This window comes from Euprymna scolopes, chromosome 39 (assembly GCF_053919585.1).
Source record: "Euprymna scolopes isolate OS-2025 chromosome 39, ASM5391958v1, whole genome shotgun sequence".
Classification (NCBI taxonomy): domain Eukaryota; kingdom Metazoa; phylum Mollusca; class Cephalopoda; order Sepiida; family Sepiolidae; genus Euprymna; species Euprymna scolopes.
In genome coordinates, this window is record NC_136520.1 from 25238162 (window position 1) to 25263389 (window position 25228).

At 31.0% G+C, this 25228-nt stretch overlaps 1 protein-coding gene and 1 long non-coding RNA gene across 12 annotated transcripts in view; one reads left to right on the top strand and one right to left on the bottom strand.

The window, feature by feature from the left end:
• Nucleotides 1-25228, bottom strand: part of LOC145263676 (uncharacterized) — a 514716-nt gene that overhangs the window by 248817 nt on the left and 240671 nt on the right. For all 11 annotated transcript variants that reach the window (XM_080120559.1, XM_080120558.1, XM_080120561.1 and 8 more), the window contains exons 9-11: nucleotides 9682-9796; nucleotides 6201-6563; nucleotides 1270-1381 (exon numbers count right to left, since the gene is read on the bottom strand). In XM_080120559.1, coding sequence (XP_079976685.1) covers nucleotides 1270-1381; nucleotides 6201-6563; nucleotides 9682-9796 — 590 coding nt within the window. The remainder of the gene's footprint in view (nucleotides 1-1269; nucleotides 1382-6200; nucleotides 6564-9681; nucleotides 9797-25228) is intronic.
• Nucleotides 9160-23288, top strand: LOC145263678 (uncharacterized). Its single transcript, XR_013864588.1, has 2 exons — nucleotides 9160-9359; nucleotides 23060-23288. It is a non-coding gene; the product is annotated as an uncharacterized LOC145263678 (long non-coding RNA).

Sequence of the window (25228 nt, forward strand, 5' to 3'; positions counted from 1 at the left end):
ATTTCCCCTTGGAATCCATGCCAGAATAACAAATAAGGAAATTTCAGACTTCCTTTGCATCAACAAGAGGATAGTAGAAAAGGTCAGAAAAAAAAATTTGAAAGATTCCGGATTCAACTACAACATAACATCAGAGAGATAAATGTATAATAAACAGGGTTGTAAGCAGTGATGGCAATGTAAGGCAATCCCACTCCTCTCAAGAGCCTTAGGCATAACAACATGTACAGTATAAGCAAGGTAGTCAAACCTTGTACTCACCATGTAAATGCAAGTAAGCTGTACCTTAGTACAATAGTAAGTAGTAGTTAGTAGTAAGACTCCATGGCCTGACATACTAGCCTGAAGACACAGGTCTGACTGTCAGTAAATTTTGTCATCCACACTCATTTCATGTACGCTCTGCCCCTTGGCATGACCTTATTAGACCTGTCTAAATTTCAACACCTTATTATTAGACCTGTCTAAATTTCAACACCTTATTATTAGACCTGTCTAAATTTCAACACCTTATTATTAGACCTGTCTGAATTTCAACACCTTATTATTAGACCTGTCTAAATTTCAACACCTTATTATTAGACCTGTCTGAATTTCAACACCTTATTATTAGACCTGTCTGAATTTCAACACCTTCTTATTAGACCTGTCTAAATTTCAACACCTTATTATTAGACCTGTCTAAATTCCAACACCTTATTATTAGACCTGTCTAAATTTCAACACCTTATTATTAGACCTGTCTGAATTTCAACACCTTATTAGACCTGTCTAAATTTCAACACCTTATTATTAGACCTGTCTAAATTTCAACACCTTCTTATTAGACCTGTCTAAATTTCAACACCTTATTATTAGACCTGTCTGAATTTCAACACCTTATTAGACCTGTCTAAATTTCAACACCTTATTAGCCCAATCTGAATTTTAACACATCCTTATAAGATTTATATGATTGCTAACATTAATTAATTATATTTTAAATTTAATATTAAACTTGTATGATATTTTAAAGTTGTAAGTGACAGTAATACTGGCCCAATGTGGCCTTATAAGTGTGATGCAGCATTTGGCTTTCATAATCAATGCCTGTTTTTATTTTTTTTTTGTTTTCTTTTTTGTGAATAAGGAATAAAAAGATTAATAAAAAGAGAAAACAGAAAGAAATGAAACAAAAAAATAATTTTCTTTTTTTAATCCAACATTGTAATAGATTAAATAAGTTTTTAGTAAAAATGTTAATCGAAGCAAAAGAATTTCATTACTTACCATTTCCAGTGCTAATTTGTGTCCTTTTAATGCCGCATAATGAACTGCATTGTAACCGTTTCGATCCCGTACACCTGGTTTGGCTTCATACTTTAAAAGTAACTCAACAACCCTAAAATAGTAAAAATAAACACAAAACAATGAGGGACATTTACAAAAATAAACACAAAACAATGAGGGACATTTACAAAAATAAACACAAAACAATGAGGGACAAAAATACAAAAATAAACAAGAGTTGCACATGTCTGATATATAAAGTAGAAGCAATCTTGGTTTGGAATTTTTGGGATAAGGATTAACTATTCATATTATTTGGATTCTTCAGATTACGGTTCTCATTTTGAGTGTTATTTTTACAACGTTTTGATTGATGTGACTCTGACCTTCTTCAGATGCATCTTGTCGAACTCTTAAGGGTCCTAAAAATTCATATAAGAATTGTCCGCAAGGACTCTTGGCATAGTGAATAAAGTACTTGGTAAAATTCAGTTGTAAAGTTACACTTAAACGTTGTGAAAATAACACTCATTTAGGGTTAGTGATAAGATTAAGTAAGTTTACTTTTAGGGTAAGTTTGCCACCTGGACCTAGGGTTAGTGATAAGGTAAGTAATTATTTTTTTTTTTTTTTACTAACTTTTCAGCATGAAATACTCTCCCATTTCAAAAAAGTGCACAGAAATTATCTTCCAAAATTTTCTTTTGGTTAACTGGCCTGGAAATGGGGGAGTAATTTTGTGTTAAATTTGACATGTGAGCAGTTTGGGAAATTGGGAAAGGTGAGGGCATCATCTTCAAATTGAAAAATTGAAATTCTAACACCTTACATCAGCATCTGCATATTAGGATGCAAAAGAAAACGATGCCACATTATGGTTCATTGATGTGAATGACCAATGGCAAAAAAAATAAATTAAAACTCAAGAATTTTTAAATCTGGGAGTCTATGCATTTCCTATGTGTGTGCACATAAAGCAATTAAAACAACGTGGATGATGTGCTGTTGATAAAAAGTTAATCATGAGAATTGAGATGATGACAAGTAAGATTCTCAGATTATATTTTTTTTAGTTTGCTTTGAGAGTTTTCAACTCTAAACAACTCTAATACGTAAAAATGAAGAAAAAGACATTGAGTGCATTTGCGTGTGTTTGTGTGGGGCAACAAGTAATAATTTGATTAAAGAAAAAAATCATCTAACTTCCATATTCTCTTCATGGATCGTTTGAAGTCTTCACTTTCATGGCAAAATGAACATTTTCAGTTTTCAGAGAGAACTGTCATAAGAGGGGAAAAGGATGACAATACAAAATGGAAGAGAGGATATAGAAAGATAAAATAAATGGGAAAAGTAGCAATACACATGAAAACATTGAAATAGCTTAAAATATTTCAATAATGGCATACATAGAAAGAGATTAATAAGCTAAGAAAGAATCTTTTTTTAATTTTTTAAATCCAATTAAAATTGAGGAAGTTATGACTGTGCCTTGCACGTTTGGATATTTTTCCTTCTTTAAAGACCATATGCATAGTGTCACATTTTGTTTTACACTAGTTTTTCAGTAAAAATGTTATATCTTTGTTAAAACACAAGATTAAGCAATGAAATTTGCTATGTAAGTGTATTTCTGTGCAAGGAACCAGAATATGCTACTGAAAATCTCCAGAAATTAATGGTTTCCAAATAATCTGCAGTAAATGTACATATGCTGCAATTCCTTAAAAATGCCATGTAGCCATTAAAAGAAAAGAAGTTAAAGAATGCAAAGCTGAATTGTAATGCATTTTATTCAGAAAAAACTGAAATACAAATCCAGGGCTGTTTAAAAATGAATATATTGCAATATTTCTTTGCCCCGTTACTCTTTCCCATCTGACCACTTCTCCAAATATGATTCTACCTTTATAGACAATTAAGTGAGAACACTTTGAAAAACTTTAATGAAAGATAAACAAAAATTATTTTGGAATTTAATGTAAAATGATTTTCCATCTAGAACCATTCCAGCGTTTTAGGGCAGTTAACCCATTTTTTTTCTATGGTAGATAAATCCGGGAGGGGTTTTTTTTCTAAAAGGCGATTATGTGTGGTTTTAAGAGGATCTTTTTGCAATTATGAGAAGGTGGGGAGGTTGCCACTCTGACTTTGAGTTATTGATAGGGCTAAGGGAAATTATGTGTGAACATGTTGAAGAGTTAATAGAAACAAAAAAATAATTTTAGAATTTAGAGTGGGGGTTGATTTCACATAAATTTAATGTAAAATATAATTCACCATTTCAAGACAATTCTAGTGGTTTTAGGACAGTTGACCAATTTATTTTTTTTATGGGAGATTAATCATGTGCACTTTTCTTTAAGGAAAAGTTTTCTTTTTGATGCTTATATGTAGCTTACCGAGGAATTTTGTTTGGTGAGGAGCTATGCCACTCGGACTTAGCGCTAGTGTTAGAACTAAGGTTTTAGGAGAAGGCTTGCTACTTGTACCTAGGGTTAGATGTAAGATTAAGCGAGTTTTTTTTTTTTGTTGTTGTTTTGTTAACAGAGTATTTGACATCTATTGTGAAATTTTACAAGAAGTACGACAAACAGACAAAAATAAATGTTATTTAAAACAAGTGATGTCATAAACAGAAAAACCTTTGGAAAAGTATGAAGTATTTTTTGTCCCACCTATTTAAATATAAAAAAAAAAACAAACAAAAGAAAACGGTACTTCTACAGTTTATCGCCAAAAATAGAGATGCTGGGGGGGGGGCACCTGCCATTAAAATCAGAGGAAGAAATAAGTATTTTAAACTATAGCCGAAGTAGGAAATAAATAGGAAAAAAAACTAGATATTAATTACTTCCGGAAAGAACTATGAAAACAAAAGTAAATAAAGAAAGTGAAAAAGAACATATATCCGTAATTGTTTAATTGGAAATGTTTCGATTTAATTAATGAAAACGGGAAAGCTTTTCATGAAATGTGTGTGTATATATATATATATATTTATTTATTATTATTAAAAGCAGAAAATGGAAATGACATATTCATAATTGTTTAAACTGAGTGAGCACCATTCGAAACCAAAACATTTATTGTATAAAAATGTATGAAAATATAATTGTAAAGACATTTATTGAAAAGTCTTTAAGAAAATACAATTTTAATAAAACACTTTTGTAATTTTTTTGTTATTTATTTCCTACTTCGGTCATAGTTTAAAATACAGATTTCTCTCTCTGATCTCAATTTTTGGCGATAAACTGTAGAAGTACCAAAATACTTTTTGCTAAAGTTAAAAAAATTATTCAAAAATTTCGAATGAATTTGATTTTTATTTTTAATTACATTTCATGTCTTTTTCTACTGTTTTTGTTCCTTAACTGAGCACCTCCGACAAATATTGAAATATCGATTTCGCATTTTTTTTTTAATCGAGTAGATTAGTTTCCATTCAATAATAATCTGCTGAAAACATAAAAAAAGATGAAAATTAAAAAAAAATAAGGGGTTGTACTGCTCATACACGTGAACCAAAAATAAAAAAATAAAAAAATCATATTTCACATCCTCTGTTGTTTAACACACAATAGTTTTTTTAAATTTACTACCAAAGTTTTTAAATATTAGTATGGCTGATTACAAAATAGGGTACTTCCACAGTTTATTGTCAAAAATGAAAACATTTTTTTTTCGGGCATTCTAATGACAGGTGCTTGTAAAAAAAAAAAAAAAAAAAAAAATGGTGTCTCCATTTTTGGTGATAAACTGTAGAAGTACCCAAAATAGCTCTAACTAAACATGTAAGAAATTTTTTTATAACCAGATTTTCAATTAAAAAAAAAAAAAAAAAATTGATCTGGAAATTTTTATTCCAGATCGATTTTTTAATTTTAATTTTTTAAATGAAAATCTGGTTATAAAAAAATTTCTTACATGTTTAGTTAGAGCTATTTTGGGTACTTCTACAGTTTATCACCAAAAATGGAGACACCATTTTTTTTTCGGGCACCTGTCATTAGAATGCCCGAAAAAAAATGGTGTTTTCATTTTCGGCTATAATAACAGAAAAAAACGTCTGTTTACACCAGGCTATTGCTGCTGTTGATGCTATTACTAATACTACATCAGTCTACATTCAAACTAAAAACGACCCCCCCCCCCGATATCATGTTTTTAAATTGCTACGTACCACAAGACAAAAAAATATACACTTATTCTTTCAATAAATAAACAGTTTGTTATATTTAAAAGTGGGTGTCCAAAGAAAAATTTTATCAAAATTTTTCTCATCATGTTAAAATCTTTTTTTTTAACATTTTTTGATGATGAGGAAAACGAGTAGTCAAATATATTTCAGACACCCGAAACTATTAAAATTGACATCTCTTCTGGCTAGTTTTCAAATTACATCAAAAAATTCTAACTACAAACATGGTATACAAATCGCTGTTAACATTTTTATCACTTTATTTGCTGAAAGTTTTTAAAAATATAATGTACGTTATTATTTATTAATTCATTTGAAAGCATATTCATTTCCGAACAAAACGGTGGCATTTGGAAAACTTAAAGCGCTTTGGTTTGTAAAATATGATTATTTTTAGCAGAAGCCTCTTGAAATCTGTAATCATCCAAAGCATTTTATCATCCATGTTTATTGCTAGGAAAAGAGAAAGAAAGATAAAGCTAGAAATAAATGAAATTGATTCCTCAAAAAAAAAAAAAAAAAAAAAAAAAAAAAAAAAAAAATGGATTTTTTAAAATTATTATTATCATTTAAAAAAAAGATTTCTACCCAAATGTAGAAAAGCAGGAATCTGCATTTTCTGGATTGTGTGTGTGTGTGTGTGGGGGGGGGTGTAGCTTACAGAATTCTGTCAAAAAGTGGAGAACTCGCCTCCCTACAATTTAACGATAATTGTAGTCGTACTTACTTAGCATCTGCATCTGCGGCTGATGCAAAATGTAATGCTGTGCATCCTTGCTTGTCTTGGAGGTTAATGTCAACCCCAGCATTTATAAGTGCTTGGACGCACTGCTGGTGGATGTTTGCTGCCGCATAATGCAAGGCCGTCCTTCCTTCATGATCCATTGCCACCTCATTGGCCCCATATGACAACAGCAATTCCACACAGTCGACATTACCACTACAGGCAGCAGCATGCAGACATGTACGTCCGCTATCATCCGGCATGTTGATATCAAAGTCCCACATGGCATTGTAGAGTTTTTTCACACAGTCCACATGGCCATTTAATGAAGCAACATGAATTGCAAACATTCCACTGCAACCAGGCCTTTCAAGAAAGAAAATTTATTTTTATTTATGGTATAGCCATGGAAATTGATGAAAAAGAAACAACTTGCATAAAAGGTGTGAAGTTAAAAATAAATTTTGATGAATTAATAGACAGTAATACAAGAAAAAAGTAATAAAATAACGGGAAATAAAAATATAAAAGAAAAAAGAAACTGAAAAGTAGAAATCGAAAAAAAAAAAGAAAGAAATGGAGAAAAAGAAAAGAGGAAGAGAAAAAGAGGAAAAAAGGAGAAAATGGACAAATGAATAGGAAGAAAAATGAGAAAATGAGGAAAAAAGAAAAGCGAAAAATAGAAACAGTCACAAATAGAAACAGTCAAAAATAGAAACAGTCAAAAATAGAAACAGTCAAAAATAGAAACAGTCAAAAATAGAAACAGTCAAAAATAGAAACAGTCACAAATAGAAACAGTCACAAATAGAAACAGTCACAAATAGAAACAGTCACAAATAGAAACAGTCACAAATAGAAACAGTCAAAAATAGAAACAGTCAAAAATAGAAACAGTCAAAAATAGAAACAGTCACAAATAGAAAAAGTCACAAATAGAAAAAGTCACAAATAGAAAAAGTCACAAATAGAAACAGTCAAAAATAGAAACAGTCACAAATAGAAACAGTCACAAATAGAAACAGTCACAAATAGAAACAGTCAAAAATAGAAACAGTCAAAAATAGAAACAGTCAAAAATAGAAACAGTCAAAAATAGAAACAGTCAAAAATAGAAACAGTCAAAAATAGAAACAGTCAAAAATAGAAACAGTCACAAATAGAAACAGTCACAAATAGAAACAGTCAAAAATAGAAATAGTCAAAAATAGAAATAGTCAAAAAGAAGAAAAATGTAGGAAAAAAAAAAAAAAAGAAAGAAACTAAAGAAAAGGGGAAATATTATTGGAGTAATTATGCCCATAAATTAAAATGTTAAAATAATAAGACACTTTCTTAATAGTGGGATTACTGTAAAAAAAAAAAAAAAAAATGGCAGCATTTTGTTTTGAAACATGGTCATTCCTTTAACAGGCTGAGAGATTTAACATTTGGGTTCTTTTACTGGATGCAAGATTTTTAGTCATTAAATATCTTCTTTTTTTTTTAGCTGCTAATACTTTACTCATTAATCAAATAAAATGTCATTTTGAAAGGAAATCCTAACCCATCAAATTTATTTCAGCTGAAAGTATGTATTATACCATAAATTATATTTGAATAACTTTGTGGAAAGTTTGTGTAAAAAATTAAAATTGAATTTTATTAAGAACTTTTTTTTTCACCATTATTAATTTCAAAAAATTTTAAGTAGTTTATTTCAAGAAATATACTTTTTTTTATATCTTTGTTTATTCAGTTACCTTTCTTTTCTTTAGATTTATTTATTTATTCATGATTTTTGTAAAATTTATTTTTACTTGTTTTATTTATTTATATTTTATTTATTTTTTTATTTTTTCTATTCTTTTCGGGAAAGGAAAAAACTCATCTTGATTGAATTAACAGCATCTTAGGAAAGCTGCGTAAACAACATCAATACAAGATGGAGAAACATGAAGATCTAAAAAGAGAGTTGACCCGTGAAGGTTACGTTACAATCCTTCGAGCAGTTGAGATCGGAGCAAGAGGTTTCATTGCAGGCTCCTTATATCAACTTTCAAGTCAGCTTGGAATTAAAAGCCAAAAAAAGAATTGCAGCCATAAGCAGCTTCATAGAGATAACTGAACAATGTGCAATGTAGCTCTGGGTAAAAAGAAATACCACATGATATGGTGTCCACAATATAGTTATCTCTGTAATTAGATTTATTTATTTATTCATTGATTTTATTTATTGATTTATGTTTTTTAATTTATTTTTACTTATTTTCTTTTTTTTTTTTTCTATTCTTTTTGATATGGGTGTGTCTTAACATATATGTTAGCTGCAGCCTTTAAACATTTACACATCATGTGCAAAGTCATTGCTCATAACAGGAAATGCTAAGTTATTAAACATTTTTATTGTATTGAGCAGTTCAGATAATCAAACCTATATGAATTTTTAGCCAACTTGGAATAAAGGCTGAAAAGGAGTTGCAACCAGTAAACGCCTCAGAGATAACTGAACAGTACGTAATGTAGCTCTGGGTGAAAAAGAATACCGCATGAAATGGTAGCAAGTGTCTACAGTGTAGTTATCTCTGAGTAGATTTAGTCATTCATTTAACCATCTATGTATTATTAATTATTTTTTGAATTCTAAATATACATATTATTTATTTTATTTATATTATTTTCTTTTCTTCTTTGATATTCTTTTAACTTAACGGATATGGTAGACGCAGTCTTTGAACATTTAATCAACACTCGCAAAGCTGTTGCTTGTAACAGGAACTGCTTGATTATCAAATGTCATTTTTTTATTATCGTATTGAGCAGTTTATTCAAATGTAATTCAGATAATTGGGCTTTGCATCATCGAGAGGGGCCGATACGGGAACAAGCCATATTCTCACCTGATGACCCGATATTATATGGAATATGAAATATGAACTAACCCGCAAAAAGCATGATTATATACAAGTCTATGAGTGAATAAACTAAGAAATGAAATGAAATACAACAAGAAAAAAAAAAAAAAACGATAAACACCATTCTATACAAGTCTACAGAAAAAAAAAAAATCCAGGAAGAGGAAGGCCCTGAAATGACCCGTTTTCTCTTGACAACTGACATTAACTGTAAGCCGAAATGGATTACTTCACAAGTGAAAAACATCATTATAAACAAGCCTAGAAGGTAAGCTGAAACATTATATCTTCTGTTGTTTGCTTTAAAGTGAGTTTTTGCTACTGTTCTGCTAGTAATTATTATCCTCTTCATCTAAAGGAATTTGTCAATAATTATCAAATTTATCAATCAGCTATCGTGGTTCATATTATTTGATATGTAAAACACATAAAAATATCAAGCAATCTCACAGAGAAATTTCCTCTTTGTTTTTAAACATGTCGATTATCTAAGAAAATTTACATTAGCTCCAGTAAAAAACTTAAGTTGCATGATCACCTGTCCTGTTATAGGAATGGCCTTGTTTCGAAATAAAAAAAACATAACTCACATGTAAGCATTAGCATGATTGCTTAACAGCGTATTGATCATCAATTCATGTCCATACCTGGCCGCAATATGCAACGGAGTATTTCCATATTTATCACAGGCATCAATTTCAGTTCCTGTTAAAAAGAACAGAAGAAAAAAATCAAATTGGAGATCTAAATAATATATAAGCAATAGTTAGTATGCCCATCCACAGGTAAATAATAGATACACACATTAGACACTTTAGACCAAATTTCAATATGCACGATGATTCCATAGATTTCTTAATTCATACTCCTACCTACAACCCTAACCACATGTGGTGCAAATAAACTTTAGTCTGACCTGTCCACCAAACTTCAGCTATGAATGTCCAACAGTTCTGTTTCATCGTCCTGCAATAATAAGCACACCTTGATATGATATGCAAAATTGTCAATAACTGATACAATTCTCTTGATATTTAGACTGTGATGGTCCTCTTTAATTCAGGAATAGTATGGTAATGCTTTGATCAAAGTTCATTTTATAATTTTAAATCTACAAAATGTCAAAAATTTTAAGCTAAAACTCATAGGATATTAAGAAATTGGAATTCAAAGAATTTTGCTTATTTGGTTTCTAACGACCATGGACCAAATTCAATGCAAATCTGAAATATTTGAATTTTGAAGTGAAAGATTGTACTGATTATTATGCCCCCCTAACACTATTTTAAAGTAAAAATTTTAAAAAGATTATTTTTTTAAATGAAATTTTGGAGATGTTTATTAATTCAGGTCATAGTTAAAATTTCACAAAAATCAGAAACACCTAAATTTTCACAAACGGCTTTTTACCACATTTTTACAAAAACTAAATTAAACCAAATATAACCCACATTACCTACTCTTATGCCTAGAAGATGTTTTCCAAATCTCAATAATCATTTAATCATTGTGGAAGTATATTATTACATGCAAACATGTAATCATATGCACATACTTAACTTATATTACATTCACAGTGTCAACCAGATTTCTTTACAAAATAGAAAATTTTACCAAAAAGGAGAAAATTGTCATTTGATAGAACATTGAAACAAAACAAGAACCCCTACTGAAAGGGAGATAACTACGTTCAGTTAATTTTCGAGTTATCTCCCCTACTTAAATATATATATTTGATTTAATTGTTTTGTAGCATGTATATGGGTTATTTGAAACGTCTTGGCCTTTTACTTAGAAGAAAGTGTTGGTGCTTGCTACACTTTGTCTCTTCTATGCGACTGCTGAAGAAATTCTTATATATTGCGGCAACTTTAATTTTTATTCCAATTCATCAGTGCTTCTTTATAAATCTGTTATTATAACAAGTACAAATGCTTGTTAAGATAGAGTCGACAGTGATTTCATCTTGAATGAAAATTAAATATCAAGTACAAATAGAATTTTCGAAAACCATCAAACCCATGAATTCGATTTTAAAAATTTATTTTTTGTTTATTACCATTCGCTACAAGAGAAGCAGTCCACTGCTCGTGTCTCACGAATTCGGAATGGGAAAAATAATTCAAAAAAAATTTGGTGCTTTTGCAGAAAGATCGATGGTAAATATCCAGATCCGCTACTACAGAACACCGACCACTCTAATTTGTTTTTCTATAAGTAATTGAGATCGCTGACAACCAATCTGATAGTCAAACTTGGGGCAAATTTACCGTTTGCATGGTATTTACTCCTGAACCCACGAACTACTTTCCACCATTTTGCAGTTTCCGTTTACGCTACGCGCATGCACGCTGTAGCATAAACGACAGCTTCACCAAGCAAACTACGTTGGGGGAGGGGATTTTTTTTTCCAGGACATAGATTTTTCTAATTTTCAAAAATACATTATAGCACTTTTGTGGAAAATTTAAAATTAACTGAAAAAGAAATAAAACAAGAAAAGGAAAGCACTTCAAGTTGGAGTGGGGGGGGGGGGGGAATTTATCTGGGTTTTTTTTTTTAACCTGGAACATAGAATTTTCAAATTTTCAAAAAGTAACGCACGCGCCCCAACATCATATCCGCTCCCCCCCTCGCGCTCCCAATTTAAACAGTAAAATCTTCGGAAAATGTTAAATGGTGTTCTAATTGGTAAATGTCGGTGCGTTACTTATGGAAAAACGTTTAACTAAACTGCAAAAGCACCTATTAAGCCACATAAGTTCTATAATTGAATCCCCCTCCCACAAAAAAAGAATGAAAAACATAAAGATGTTTGGTGCTTATGTTTTTGTAAACCACATTAAAAACTACGTGAGACAAAAAAAAAAAAAAAAAAAAAAGTCCCCCAATTTGTTGTACTTTTCTTTAACTGTAAGTCATTAAAAAAATTGTCAGTCCGTAATTTTTTGATTGGTACGCCATGTGAGAAGGCAGTTTGCTAGGTGAAGCAAGCCGTTGTTCATGCTGCAGCACACGCACGTAGCGTAAACGGAAGCTGCAAAATGGTGGAAAGTTATTCTGTGGGTTCAGGGGTTAATACCATGCAAACGGTAAATTTGCCCCCCGTTTGACTATCAGATTTGTTGTCAGCGACCTCAATTACCTATAAAAAAAAAAAAAACAAATTAGAGTGGTCGGTGTTCTGTAGTAGCAGATCTGGATATTTACCAGATCGATTTTTTATGTCTTTTTAAGCAAAAATAATATTACTTGCTATGTCGAAAATAATAACGTATCCAAAAATTATGAAAATTCATCGAATAAAACTGCTATTGTGTTTTTAGTACAAAAAAAAAAGTCTATCATTCCTATTTACAATGCCGCCCCACAGGAGAGACACTAGGGTCGTTTTTTGAACGCGGATAAAAAGAAACAAAAATTAAGAATTGTCTCAGTTGTGAAAGATTTCTCCTTCACTGAGAGAGAACAAAGAAAAAGAGATTGAAGTGCAGCATCTGAAGGACAGATACTACACTTTGAGATATTAAATCCTTTATTCAGGCAAAAATTTACATGAACAAAAAACTTAGGCACAAGGCCAACACAAATGGGGGGGGGGGTCGTTACTCATTGATCATCCTTTGGAGTGCCAAAACTAAACAAAAGTTTCTCTTAGCTAGTATCTTCTTCCACCATAATACTGCATTCACCTTACCGTGTGGGGGGGGGGGCGTCCGACTTAGCACCCAATCGTTTAAAACATTTTTTTTTAACCGTACTTTGATCTTGGCCAAAAAGCCAAGATGGGATTAAGCGTCTATCGTTATAAGCTAACATGTTAGTCGCTTTAAGATGTAATGCATCCCGAGTTATGTCCCCTGCACATGTTTATCTAATTTTTCGTAAAAATTGCTTTAACTATAAAAAAAACTTTCTAATCGACATTTTTCGACATGACAATTAAGTCAATAATATTGTTTTTGCTTAAAAGGACATAATAATAATAAAAAAAAAAAAAAAAAATCAATCTGTCGACTATCTTCACGAGTACCAAAAAAATTATTTCATTGAATTTTAATAAATTTTACAGTAAATTTTTACTTTCTTTCCACCTGAACACTCACGTTTAAGATGACAACTTTTAAAGGTTTCGAGTGTGCTGAAAACAAATATTGCATTTACATTTTGCGCAGACAAGTAGTTTTCTGATATTAAAACATTTTTTCCCAATTAATAAATGTCAATGGCGTTCACCATTCTTAACACAGGGAGGGGGGGGTGTTTTGAAACACACATGCTCAGTAGTCCTTGGTCAGTTGGGAAAAAAACATAGCCTCCTCCAGTAAAATCATAATGGATTAAATCGGATAATAAATGTCTAAATATCCAGAAAACTACTTGTCTGACCCAATTTTGAACGTGATATTAGTTTTCAGCATACCCGAAAATCTACGAAAATTGTCATTTTAAAGGTAAGTGTTGGGGTGGAAAGAAAGTAAAAAAAATAAAATTTTACCTGAAAAGACTTTATACGACTTTTTCTTTCTTTTTTTTTTTTTTTTGTTAAACTATGACTGTTTGGTGTATGAGAGGCAGTCTATTGATGTCAGCTTGCTGTGGTGAATTCAAAATAGTGACGTCTAGGTAAGATAATTCAATATCGACCACTTTCGAATTCTTAAGTTCGATTTAATAAGACAAGTTAGCCATTTTAAGTTACAGGATGTCTATCGTTACATTTTGGTGTAATGTCCATTTTACATGTCCATCAGGTTTTTAAACTAATTACTACATAGCCTGAAATGCGATCATCAATTGCTACAAATCTTGGGATTCCACTTTCCATTATTAAACGAATGATTATTCCATTGATATTCAGGTCGATCAGGAACCACTGAGAACAGTCTTAACTAGCGAGACCCACAGAAATTCCACGCATCTGCAGAATTTACTGTTAATGATAGATCATCTATATCTATCTATATTTTTATAAAGTAATAGGGTTCGTGTGTTTCTGTCTGTGTGTACAGCTCTCCATCATCAACGAAATATAAAGGAGGTAAGAGGGTAGATCTCTCCTGGTAGAGAAACATTAGAACCCATTTTAGGATGTTTCTGTTATAGGAGACATAAGAATCTTTGCCTAATTTCTTTATATACTATTCTACAAACCACCCCCATATCGAATGACTTATGCTCATTTGCATATCACATTATATTAAATCTCTTTAACTAATTACCTCGACCTTATTACATATTGGAAATATTCTAATCATTTCAACTGTACTATTTACAAAATCTATTTAACATTTAATCTATCTATCTATATATCACATTATATTAAATCTCTTTAACTAATTACCTCGACCTATATATTTATATCTATAAAAACAGAGATGTGTGTGCCACAGACGATTTCTGATTGGTTAATCCAATAATCACATCTCCTAAAAAACAATCGTTTCTACGCTCTTACCTTTACCATAAAATATTATGGCTTTATTTATTGTCCATCTTGGAAGGGTTTAATTTTTTAATAACTTGTTATTTACAAATTAAAAAAATACGAAACTATTATACGAAACTAAACTACACGAAATACGCGCACACACGCACACACACACGTTCACTACCGTCACGTTGTTATGGCAACCAAACCCGCTGACTTCTTTTTCTCATTTCACTCGTGGTCTTAAATTCATTTCGGGTTTGTATTACTGTACACATAGATTCGAATAAGTTGCCAAAAAACAAATATATAACAAATAAATGTTATCAAAGGCAAATTTTTCGTGTTTTTATTCAATTTAACATGTTTATTCAGCTCGAAAAGCATACAGTGTTTACCGATGTATTGGAAAATTCAAGATGGCGGCCGATTCTCTCTTTAACACGGTAAGTTTGGAAAAAGGTGTAATAAATAAAAAACCGGTTAAAATACTGTTAAAAACTCGCTCAATATATGTTACCGTGACATAGGTTGACATATATTCGGCGGGTTTTTAATAGTATTTTGTATAGTTTTTTATTTATAACACCTTTTCCCAAACTTACGGTGTTAAAGAATGTGTGAGACGCCATCTTGAATTTTCCAACACATCGGTAAACACTGTATTCTTTTCGAGCTGAATAAACATGTTAAATTGAATAAAAACACGAAAAATATATCCAGTTTTTATCGGTTTTTTACCTTCTCTGCAGAAGTACAAAAAAAAAAAAAAAAAAAAAAACGGAAGGTACTTTTACAGAATGTTAAACTAACCCTAACCGATGTTTTATGTTTAGTTTAAGAAAAGTCAGAAACAAAAGTCATTATTGCATGAAATATACGTATTTAGTTGAAGTATTGTTTATGTCAATTCTTTCGAAGAAATTTAGCAAGAATACCTGTAAACCAGGAAATCGGTAAAATGTCATCATGGATGAATACTTGTCTATTATAATTTCTACCCTTGACAAAAACTTAGCCATAACAAAAGAGATTTATTGTTCAGATTGTTTTTGAGATTGATTTCTAAAAAGATATTTTATAAATAAAATCGACTTTAAAATTAAAGACTTAAATTACAATAATTGAATTTAAACATTCTTATTTCAATATTTGGCACATAACACCTGCAAAAATGATCACAATGTCAGGATTTCATTTTATTTCAGAATCGATGGCAAATTGTGTAGATTGATATCTCATTATATTAAATACTAATATTTAACATTAGTTTATCATTTAAGCCGATAAAAAGCCCTTTTTTTTTTTAGTCATAAAAGGATTTGGAGTTTCCTAATAAACCTTTCGGGTGCAGTTGCACTGCATGCTCTCAAAATAACTAAAGTGTTGGCTTTAAAAAAATTGGTTCATTAAAACTAAACAGGTTTAGTTTTAATAAAAAAAAAAAAAATTTAAAAAAAATCGCTTTGGTATTTAGATATGTCGTATGGTTATCCCTAATCGCTGAATAAAACCGCTAACGAGTTGAATGATTACGACATAAAATTAAACTCGGGTTCCTGAAACAGAAACTTCGTTTGTTTTTGTTTTTTTCTTATCAATATATTTACATTGTTATTTTGTTTTCATTTTCAATCATTCGAACAGTTTTCTTTTTCAAGTAATCCAAGTTACAAAATTCCCACTGTTTACTATGCTAAAATCACAATGACTAATGTATACCTATTAACCCTTATCCTTGAGTGGCCTCTGGGCCTTGATAAGTGGTGACACCCATGTAAAAAAAAAAAAATCACTCGAACAGTTTTCTTTTTATAATGTACAGTTTTAAAAGTTTAAAAACTATATAGTTTTTACTACAGGAAAATTAATGGGTCAGTTTTTACGATGTGCCCTGTTAAAATACTGTTAAAAACTCGCTCAATATATGTTACCGTGACATAGGTTGACATATATTCGGCGGGTTTTTAATAGTATTATATATATATATATATATATTTATATATATATATATATATATATATATATAAATGAGATTATAGCAGTTAAAAAACATTTTTAAAACACACACACACACCTTTTTCAAAGTGATCAGAAATCGTATAAAAGTAAAAAGGGTAAATTTTTACTTACTGTCCAACTTAATCACCTTTAACGTGACTTTTACAGTTTTTTTATAAATGGCATTCATTTACCGATACAAAAGAAATGATAAGTAAATAAATCCATAAATAAATATTATGAATGGTTTATTTTAATACTTGCCAGGATGCGGAGGAAAATGAATGAAGGGGGAGGGGAATAAAATAAAAACATTTTGGAAACAGAGTAAGTTTGAAAGAATTGCTTTGCACAGAAAGAAATTAATGAAAAAATAAAATTAAATTTCTTTTCTTTCTGGATTTTATTTTAGCTTTTTATGAAAAAGGAAGTCAAAATTAAGACTATAAAAAACATTTTTTATTAAGAGCGAACCTCAGTCGTCAGGTCTGTAAAAAAAGACGTGGAATAATAAATGTTTTCTAATACAAATTGTTTTTACTTATGTGTTCATTTGTCTCTTTGAAGTTCGTTTGTTTAATATATCGGTTTGCAATATAATTTTGTCATTCTGTCAGACTCAAATTTTAAATCTATATATCTATAAAAGTGAAAGTGTGTGTGTATGTGTGTGTGTGTGTGTGTGTGTGTGTGTGTGTGTGTGTGTGTGTGTGTGTGTCTGTGTACATTTCCCTACGAAATAACTCTGTCAATTTTTAGTCTACAGACTCGAAATTTGATATACAGGGTACTGAGATTTGGAAAAATCTATGTGATCGGTTTTTAGCCAGAAATTTGGCAATTAAGGGGTCAAAGTTCAACGATTTGAGCTTTGAGAACTCTACCAAACTTCTCCGACAATTTTGGGTCTACACACTTGAAATTTTAGATATAGCTTCCGTGGACATGGATCTAACTTAATAACTTGATTTGAGCCCAAAACAATAAATTTTCAGGGTTCATAATAGGGGTCAAAGTTTAAAAAATTACCCCCTTTTTTTTGCTCAGCATACACCTCCAAACACCCGGGCAACGCCGGGCACCCATGCTAGTTTGAAATAATACATTTATATAAGGTTTAGTGCAGCTGGTGAAAAATCCTGATAAGTTAACCATTTCTAATAAGACTAGGGAGGAAAAAACAAGGGGAGCCCATGAAAGAGGAAGGGCCAAATGTAGAGAAAGGGGATAAATTGACAAATATATACATGGAAAAAATCACAATTTTCTGTGAGTGGATGATCAACCTCATAAATTGAAGATGGCCACCATCATAATTTGCAAATTAGTCAAATTTTACAATTTATTTTGATAATTCTACTTATATGACATCATGCCATACAATGAAAGGTTAAACTTAAGAGTCATTTAAAAATAATTGCTGTAACTTGCAGTCCTTTTTATTGCCCCTCTTTCTTTAGAGGCGACAACTTGTGTTAACACCAGTGTTTTCTTTTTCCCCTTTCTATGGGACTAGCGGGGGGGGGGGACCGGCATTGCCCGGGTGTTTGGAGGTAAATCAAAACGGGGGAGGGGGGTAAAAGTTTTGGTAGGTGAGTATGAGGATCGAACCCGAACCCGAACCCTTGAGGCAAAGTTGGAAATTAAAGTGTGAAAAAAAAATAAAAACATGCGTTGTTAACCACTAGGCCACCGCAACATACTAACGGAAACACGTTTTAATTTATTTAATTACTTAGAATTTGCAGGTGCACGTTTTAATGTCATCAATGAGGTCAACTTTGACTGCGAGGTTTTTATTTTTATTTTCCCAAGATGTTGGGAGGGGGGGGCCAGCTCCCCTTGTCTGATATAAGGAAAATATTTCCACATTGATCAAAGCTGATTGCTTTCGGACATTTCTGGCGATGGCGACCGGAAAAATACCGCCAGAATTAGTGTCGCTTTTATTATAGAAAAAAGCCTAATCCACATGCGGCGAGCGACAAATGTTGAATATTTATCTTCCCAAAGTCGAGCAAATTAAATAGGCGAGATCCGTTGTTAACTCGGAGATATGATTTATATGTGATATAAAAAGTTTTAAGAAGTGGTGAGCCCACTGAGCACTTCTCTGAAAAAAGTATTTTTTGGACATACACAAAAAGCGAACATACATACACACATACATTTTCGCTTTTATATATATTAGATGACCACCACGAGGTCTTAGCTGCTAGTGCCTTGACGTCAGACCTCCACTGTAAGTTTTCCTTTCTTCCGTTTCATCATCGAGACTTTGATTTTCTGTTCTTACTTTTCTATTTCATTGATATTTTGTTTTCTGAACTTATTCAATTCTTCCATATTTTTAAGCATTTATTGCATTCCCTTCCATCCTAATTGTATTTCTTTCTTTCCGTCTTCAGTTTTTACCTTCTTCAATTTCAATAAACCTGTTGATTTAACAATAAACTGTCTTCAGAGTTTTGATTTTGGAGAAGTGTTTATACTTTCCATTGAAAGACTTTATACAAACTCTAAACAACGGAGCATGTGTTCTTCATGAGACGGAACAATAGTTGTAAAATATATTTTTTATATATTAAAATACTCAGAAAGTTAATATTAAACAAAAATTGGCAATTATTTTTACAGAAGAAGAAAAAAGAGAGACAATGTCAGTTAAATCGTTTAAATAAATAAATCTCTGCCAATTAAGTGATCCTGTCTTTCAAAAGAAGAGGTCACTGATGATAACATACAAACATGTAATTGCCTTAACAGATTATAATATAATTATAAACAGATTATAATATAATTATTAACAGATTATAATATAACTGAAAATGTCTAATTCTGTCATGTGTCTGTACATATTTATAAATCTAGATACCAAAGTTTTGATTTCAGAGACTATTCTTTTTTTTATTCACTATAATTCATTTTTTATCACTCCTAGTGGAAGAAACCTTCTATAGTTTCCATCCACATTGTTTTGTCCCTAGCTAAACTGAGAGTTTGCCCCTCGGCAGTCGGCACCAAAGTCACCAGAGTCTCGACCATTGTTGAAATGGCTTGTTCTATTAACCGTAGTAGTAGGTGATGCAATTTTTTCTTCCCTGCAACCTCTTCACAGAAGAGATGGTGTAAGCTGATCTCTGCCCATGGTTATTTTCATGGCAAGCACTTCTGAGCTTTAATCTATCGTCCTCCTTGTCAAACTTTCATGAAAAAAAACACTCATCTAGCTACAACCACTATCAACAATTTCCCGCACTATCTGTGCCTAAATCTAAATGTAGATTCCATGAACAAAGCTTCTTTCTTAGAACTGCATGCCTACGGAACTCTTCCATTTTCCTGCTTTCCAGCTGACTATAATATGGTTGTCTTCAAGTCCAAGGTAAACAAGTTCTTAATCAATCCAATTTACCAAATTTCCACTACTAATGATTACTATGTCATTGTCCCATTGATTACTGTACACTCATTAACCATTATCCTTGAATGTCTTCCGGGCCTTGATAAGTGGTGACTTTTTTGTTAATAAAAAAAATCGTTTTCGTATGCATTATTCTTGCGGTATTCCTATGGATAAAAATCTGGAGAATTCAAGCCTGTGAGTGTCGTATTCACTCACTGTTACATTTCCTCTTCTCTTAAAATTTTATTTATTAAACATTTATTTTTTGTTTGTTTTTTCAGCTGAATCGCTACCATTATGATATAGAGTCGGATTTTTAACTGCGTCCTCGCATATCTATAAGAGACTGTCGGTCCATTGCACTCACGTTTTCTAAACGCATAAATTTGGAAGTTAGTTCCAAATCTCACAAACGATCAACTTATTTCAAAATAATTAAACTTTACACAATAAACACAGCCATCTTTTTTTTTATATATATTTCTTATATGATAAGTCTCAAGGCTAACTAATTTTCATATTGCTTTTGAAAAGTGGCATTTTATTAATTAACAAGTATTTGCTATTATTTTTGTTTAATTGAGTATTTTGAAGCTAATCAAAAACTTTGATTCCAGTAAAGCAACCAGTCCTGATGGCATTCCAATCATAATGCTCCAAAAACTTCAACTGGAACTAGCTCCCATATTTATAAAGCTGTTTAAATGTTGCCTTATGGAGAACTGCTTCTCAAAACCTTAGAAAACTTCATCAGTCTGCCCTAGAGATCAATCATTTCCCTCTAAGTAAAGGCCAATCAGTCTCCTGTGCATCATGAGTAAGTTGCTAGAATCTGTGATAACTAGAGAAGTGGCCAACCACCTCAGCATAAATAACCTATTCAATGACATGCAATATGGATTCTATTCTGCTAGATCTGCAGCTGATGTGCTAACATTTATATCTCACAGGATTAATGAATCTTGTTACATGCAAGCACGATTAAGTATCGATACTAGTACGAGAGTCATTTAAAATGAGTGATGACACAGAACCCTCCCCCATTCCTTGATTAGATTTTTATTTGATCGGGGAAAGACGAGTTCATAAACGCCTGCAACCTCTTTTCCCCAGAAGAGATGGTGTAAGCTCTTCTCTATTCTATGGTTATTTTCATCGCATGTGCTTGTCTGAACTTCAATCTATGGTCCCCCTTGTCAAACTTTCACAAAAAACATTTGTCTAGCTACAACCACTATCAACAATTTCCCCCACTCTCTTTCTGTGCCTAAATCTAAACACGGATTCCATGAACACATGTTCTTTCTTAGAACTGCCCACCTGTTGAACTCTGTTCTCATGGTCTGCTTTCCAGCTGGCTATAACATGGTTGTCTTCAAGTTCAACATAAACAAATTTTTGATGAGCCGTTCCCTTAAATAATCAAATTATACCTAATTTCCACCATTAATGATTACTATCCCATTGTTCCGATGACCATCGCATACTCTTTAACCTCGAGTGGCCTTTGGGTTTTGATAATTGGTGACTTCCTCATAAAAAAAAACAAAAAAACAACTTTTTATTTTACTCACAAATAGTTTTGTTTTGTAATATTGTTTTATTTCTTGGCAAATCTTTTATTTACAAGGCTTGACTTGATTGCAATCTAATCTTAAATTACAAGTAAAAAGGCAAATTGATTTCTTCTATTTTATTACAGTTAAATTTAAAAAGATAAATTTGTATTGAAATTATCAAAATAATGTTTATCTATATTATTAAATGAGAAAGATTTTGTTTCATGCTTACAAAGTTATAAGTTTTTTATTATTGTAAATTAATGTTTATAGTATTTCAGATAGTGAACTTTGCAAAGCGATAGCAAGTTCTTTTGAGTCGGATTATTTTCAGCTGTCCAGTCACCAATGCTTAAAACTGGAAATGTAATGTGAATATATATATATATATATATATATATATACCAGATTGCTCAATGAATCATCAAAATTATCAAAATTCTCATTAGCGTACCAGTAGATTTATTGCATTACATTATTCTGAAGTATATATATATATATATATATATATATATATATATATATATATATATATATATATATATATATAAATTTCAAAGATGAGAATGCACGAATATGGTTGGATTTTAGAAACATTTGTGAATTTTAACAACCCAACCATATTTGGTACAAATAAACTTCATCCTCATTTGTCCAGCAAGTTTTAGTCATGCATGTTCAACAGTATTTGTTTTATATCTGTTCATTAATATGTAGGGACACTTTGGTGAGAGATGTGATTCCTGCATGGGCATTGCACTCACTCGACTTTAACCCTTCTTCACTCTCAATATTTTTATCGATGACATTATCTAAAAAATAATGTCTATCAAAACAATCTCCAGGCTATATCTGAACTGAAGAGGGCCATCATTGCCTACACCAGAACTGTGTCACACGAGAAATGTATGAGAATTATTGACAATTTGGCATGTTCTATCCACATGTGCTTATCGTTGAATTGCAATACAACAAAGACGGTTGGATATTGATGATTAGAACTCGATGGCCAAGTTAGGCATAGACTGATGTTTATTGTTACCAAATATGGTTGGATTTCAGAAAGGATGAAAAATTTCATGATTCCATGGCTTTTTCATATTGACCTGTAAGATGAATAAGCAAACTGACAAATTTATGCATATTTTTTGAAGACAAATTTTATCAAATAGTAGAAATACATAATTGGGTATTAAAAAAAAAAGGTGAAAGACAGAACGTAGAGGAGACAGAGACAGAAAGAAGGGAAGGCAAAAAAAAGAAGAAAAAGTGAAAAGAGGAGAAAGAAAAAAGATGTAATTTCCATTATTTTCTCAAGAGATTAACAAATTTAATTTCCAAATAAATTTGAAAAGTTTTAAATCGAACAAAAGATTAAAAATGCATGTTATGAAAAATACAGTTTAATAAAAAAGAATTTAAAAAATTTAGTGCTGTGATTATGTTTTAAGCATTCACAAGCAGATAAGAAAAAAGTGAATGAGAAGAAAAATACTTTACAATCTTGATTCGGATCATGAGACATGAAAGAATTTCATGAATATTTTTGTTTTTGTTTTTTTTTCTTTCAGAAAGAAATATATGGACAAGAAGGAAGATGTGGAAGAAAGAAAAGAGAAGGAAAGAGAAGGAAAGAGAAAAACAAAAGATAAAGAAAAAATAAAGAAAAAATAAAGAGAAATAGGAAAAGTTAGAAAGAGGTGGGGGGAGGAAAAGAGGAAAAAAAGAAAGATAAAAGAAAGAAAGGATTAAAAAAAAGATAAAAAGGGAAAAATGAACAAAAGAAAAAAGATAAAGCCATACCATCAACAAAAAATACAAAGATGCTACATTCCATGAAGACCAAAATGCAAGCATGCCTATTTATAGCAAAACATGCTTCATACACAAAGCTGATATTAGTAAAATGTTCAAAGTTCTAGCCTCTGGGGATTTTCTACTTTATAACAAGCCAATCAAGATCCTTTGAAATAATATTTAAAAAACATCAATAATTAAAACATTTTTGTAATATATTAAACCATTCTATGGCATAACAGACAATTCTACAACTGTAAAAACAATGCAATTTTAAACTTTTTTTTTTTTTTTAATGAAAGCAATTTGTTTTGTTTTTTTGTTGTTTTTTTTTTTTGCATTGTTTGTTGTATTCTACTGCATTCAATGTGTTGATTATTATAACTAGGTATGTCCAACTACTGGTGCTTTGAATGCACATTAATGCAGCCTAGGTGAGTTGCAGTTAAGGATAGTGTACTCTCATGATACCCATTTAACAACTGACAAATTCGTTCAAAGATAATTCAAAGATATTAAAAAAAAATTTTAAAAGTTTTATATGAGTAAAAATTTGAAGATAAAAAATAAGTGTGTGTGCTTGACATATTTTGAACATCAAATTCACCCATGCAGAAAAAGTTGTGTATTAGTAAATGATGGCAACTGACATTCAAAACTAAATTTATAACTTTCATAATTTTCTTTAGAAATTAGTTTGTAAGATTATATGATAAGAAGCACTAGAAAATTCATATTTTGAAACTTTTTTTATAAATATTTTCAAAACTACAAAGGATGAAGCTTTAAAAAACAATTTTTAAAAAAAATCAGTGTTTTCATTTCAACAATAGTCCTGGATATGTGCTTAAAATCTTTGTTTAAATATTCCCAAATGCTGGGGGTATATAGACATATATTCATTCAAATAATTAAGTTAGGATAAACTTAGAACTAATTTTTTTTCAAAAGTGCTCATTAAAAAGTAGGGCTATATAAACTGTTGAGTGTACCCAGATTTCATCTATCTGGTCATCTGGGATAGAAAGCAGTTGATAGCAGATCAATTCTTCAGAACCTTTGAGTTGATCTGCTTCTACCAGCTGGTTTGTATTCCAGATTTGGCATGACCAAATCTGTGAAACCCAGATACATCTAACAAATACTATAATGTATAGTTTTTTAAATTTTAAGACTCTGTGTGTGTGTGTGTGTGTATATATATATATATATATATATATATATATATATATATATATATACACACACACACACACACGACTGATTGAAACATTTTGCAGCTGTAAAAAAGTTCTAAAAATAGGCTCTGGATGATAGATGATCCCCTTAATGTGTGACATTAAGGATAAATGTCACATATCCCCCTACACAATTCAGATCATTACCTTTCTATTGGGCCATCATTTGTTAAATTCTGATCATTAGTCGCTGAGATTTGAAACTTATAAAATTGTATATAAAAAAAAAAACAAAGAAAGAAAGATAATGTATGATGTGTGTGTGTGTGTGTGTGTGTGTGTGTGTATATATATATATATATATATATTAGGGGTGTACAGGTAATGAGTAATCGGCCTAATCAGCCATTTTAATCGGCTAATTGGATGCTTATTTACTTTTCTCTTTCTTATTAAATTTAAATCATTTCATCCCTGCTAAGTGACTCATCAGATAACTTTGACATATTAAAATAGTAACTGCTAATTTAACTTAACTGGCTACTATTATGGCTTTTTGCTCTTATTAACTAAAATTACAAAATGCAAAATACAATTTCCAATTCTTAAATGATTAGATAAGCAGAAAACAAATTACAAACCAACTACAAAGTACAAATTGTAATTCTTTAAGTGAATAACTATCAGCTGATGTTCTGCACCTGCTGCTGCTCTACTTCCTCTTCTATTCCAGCTGTCCGTCTTCCCTGCTCTCAGTATTTAAAG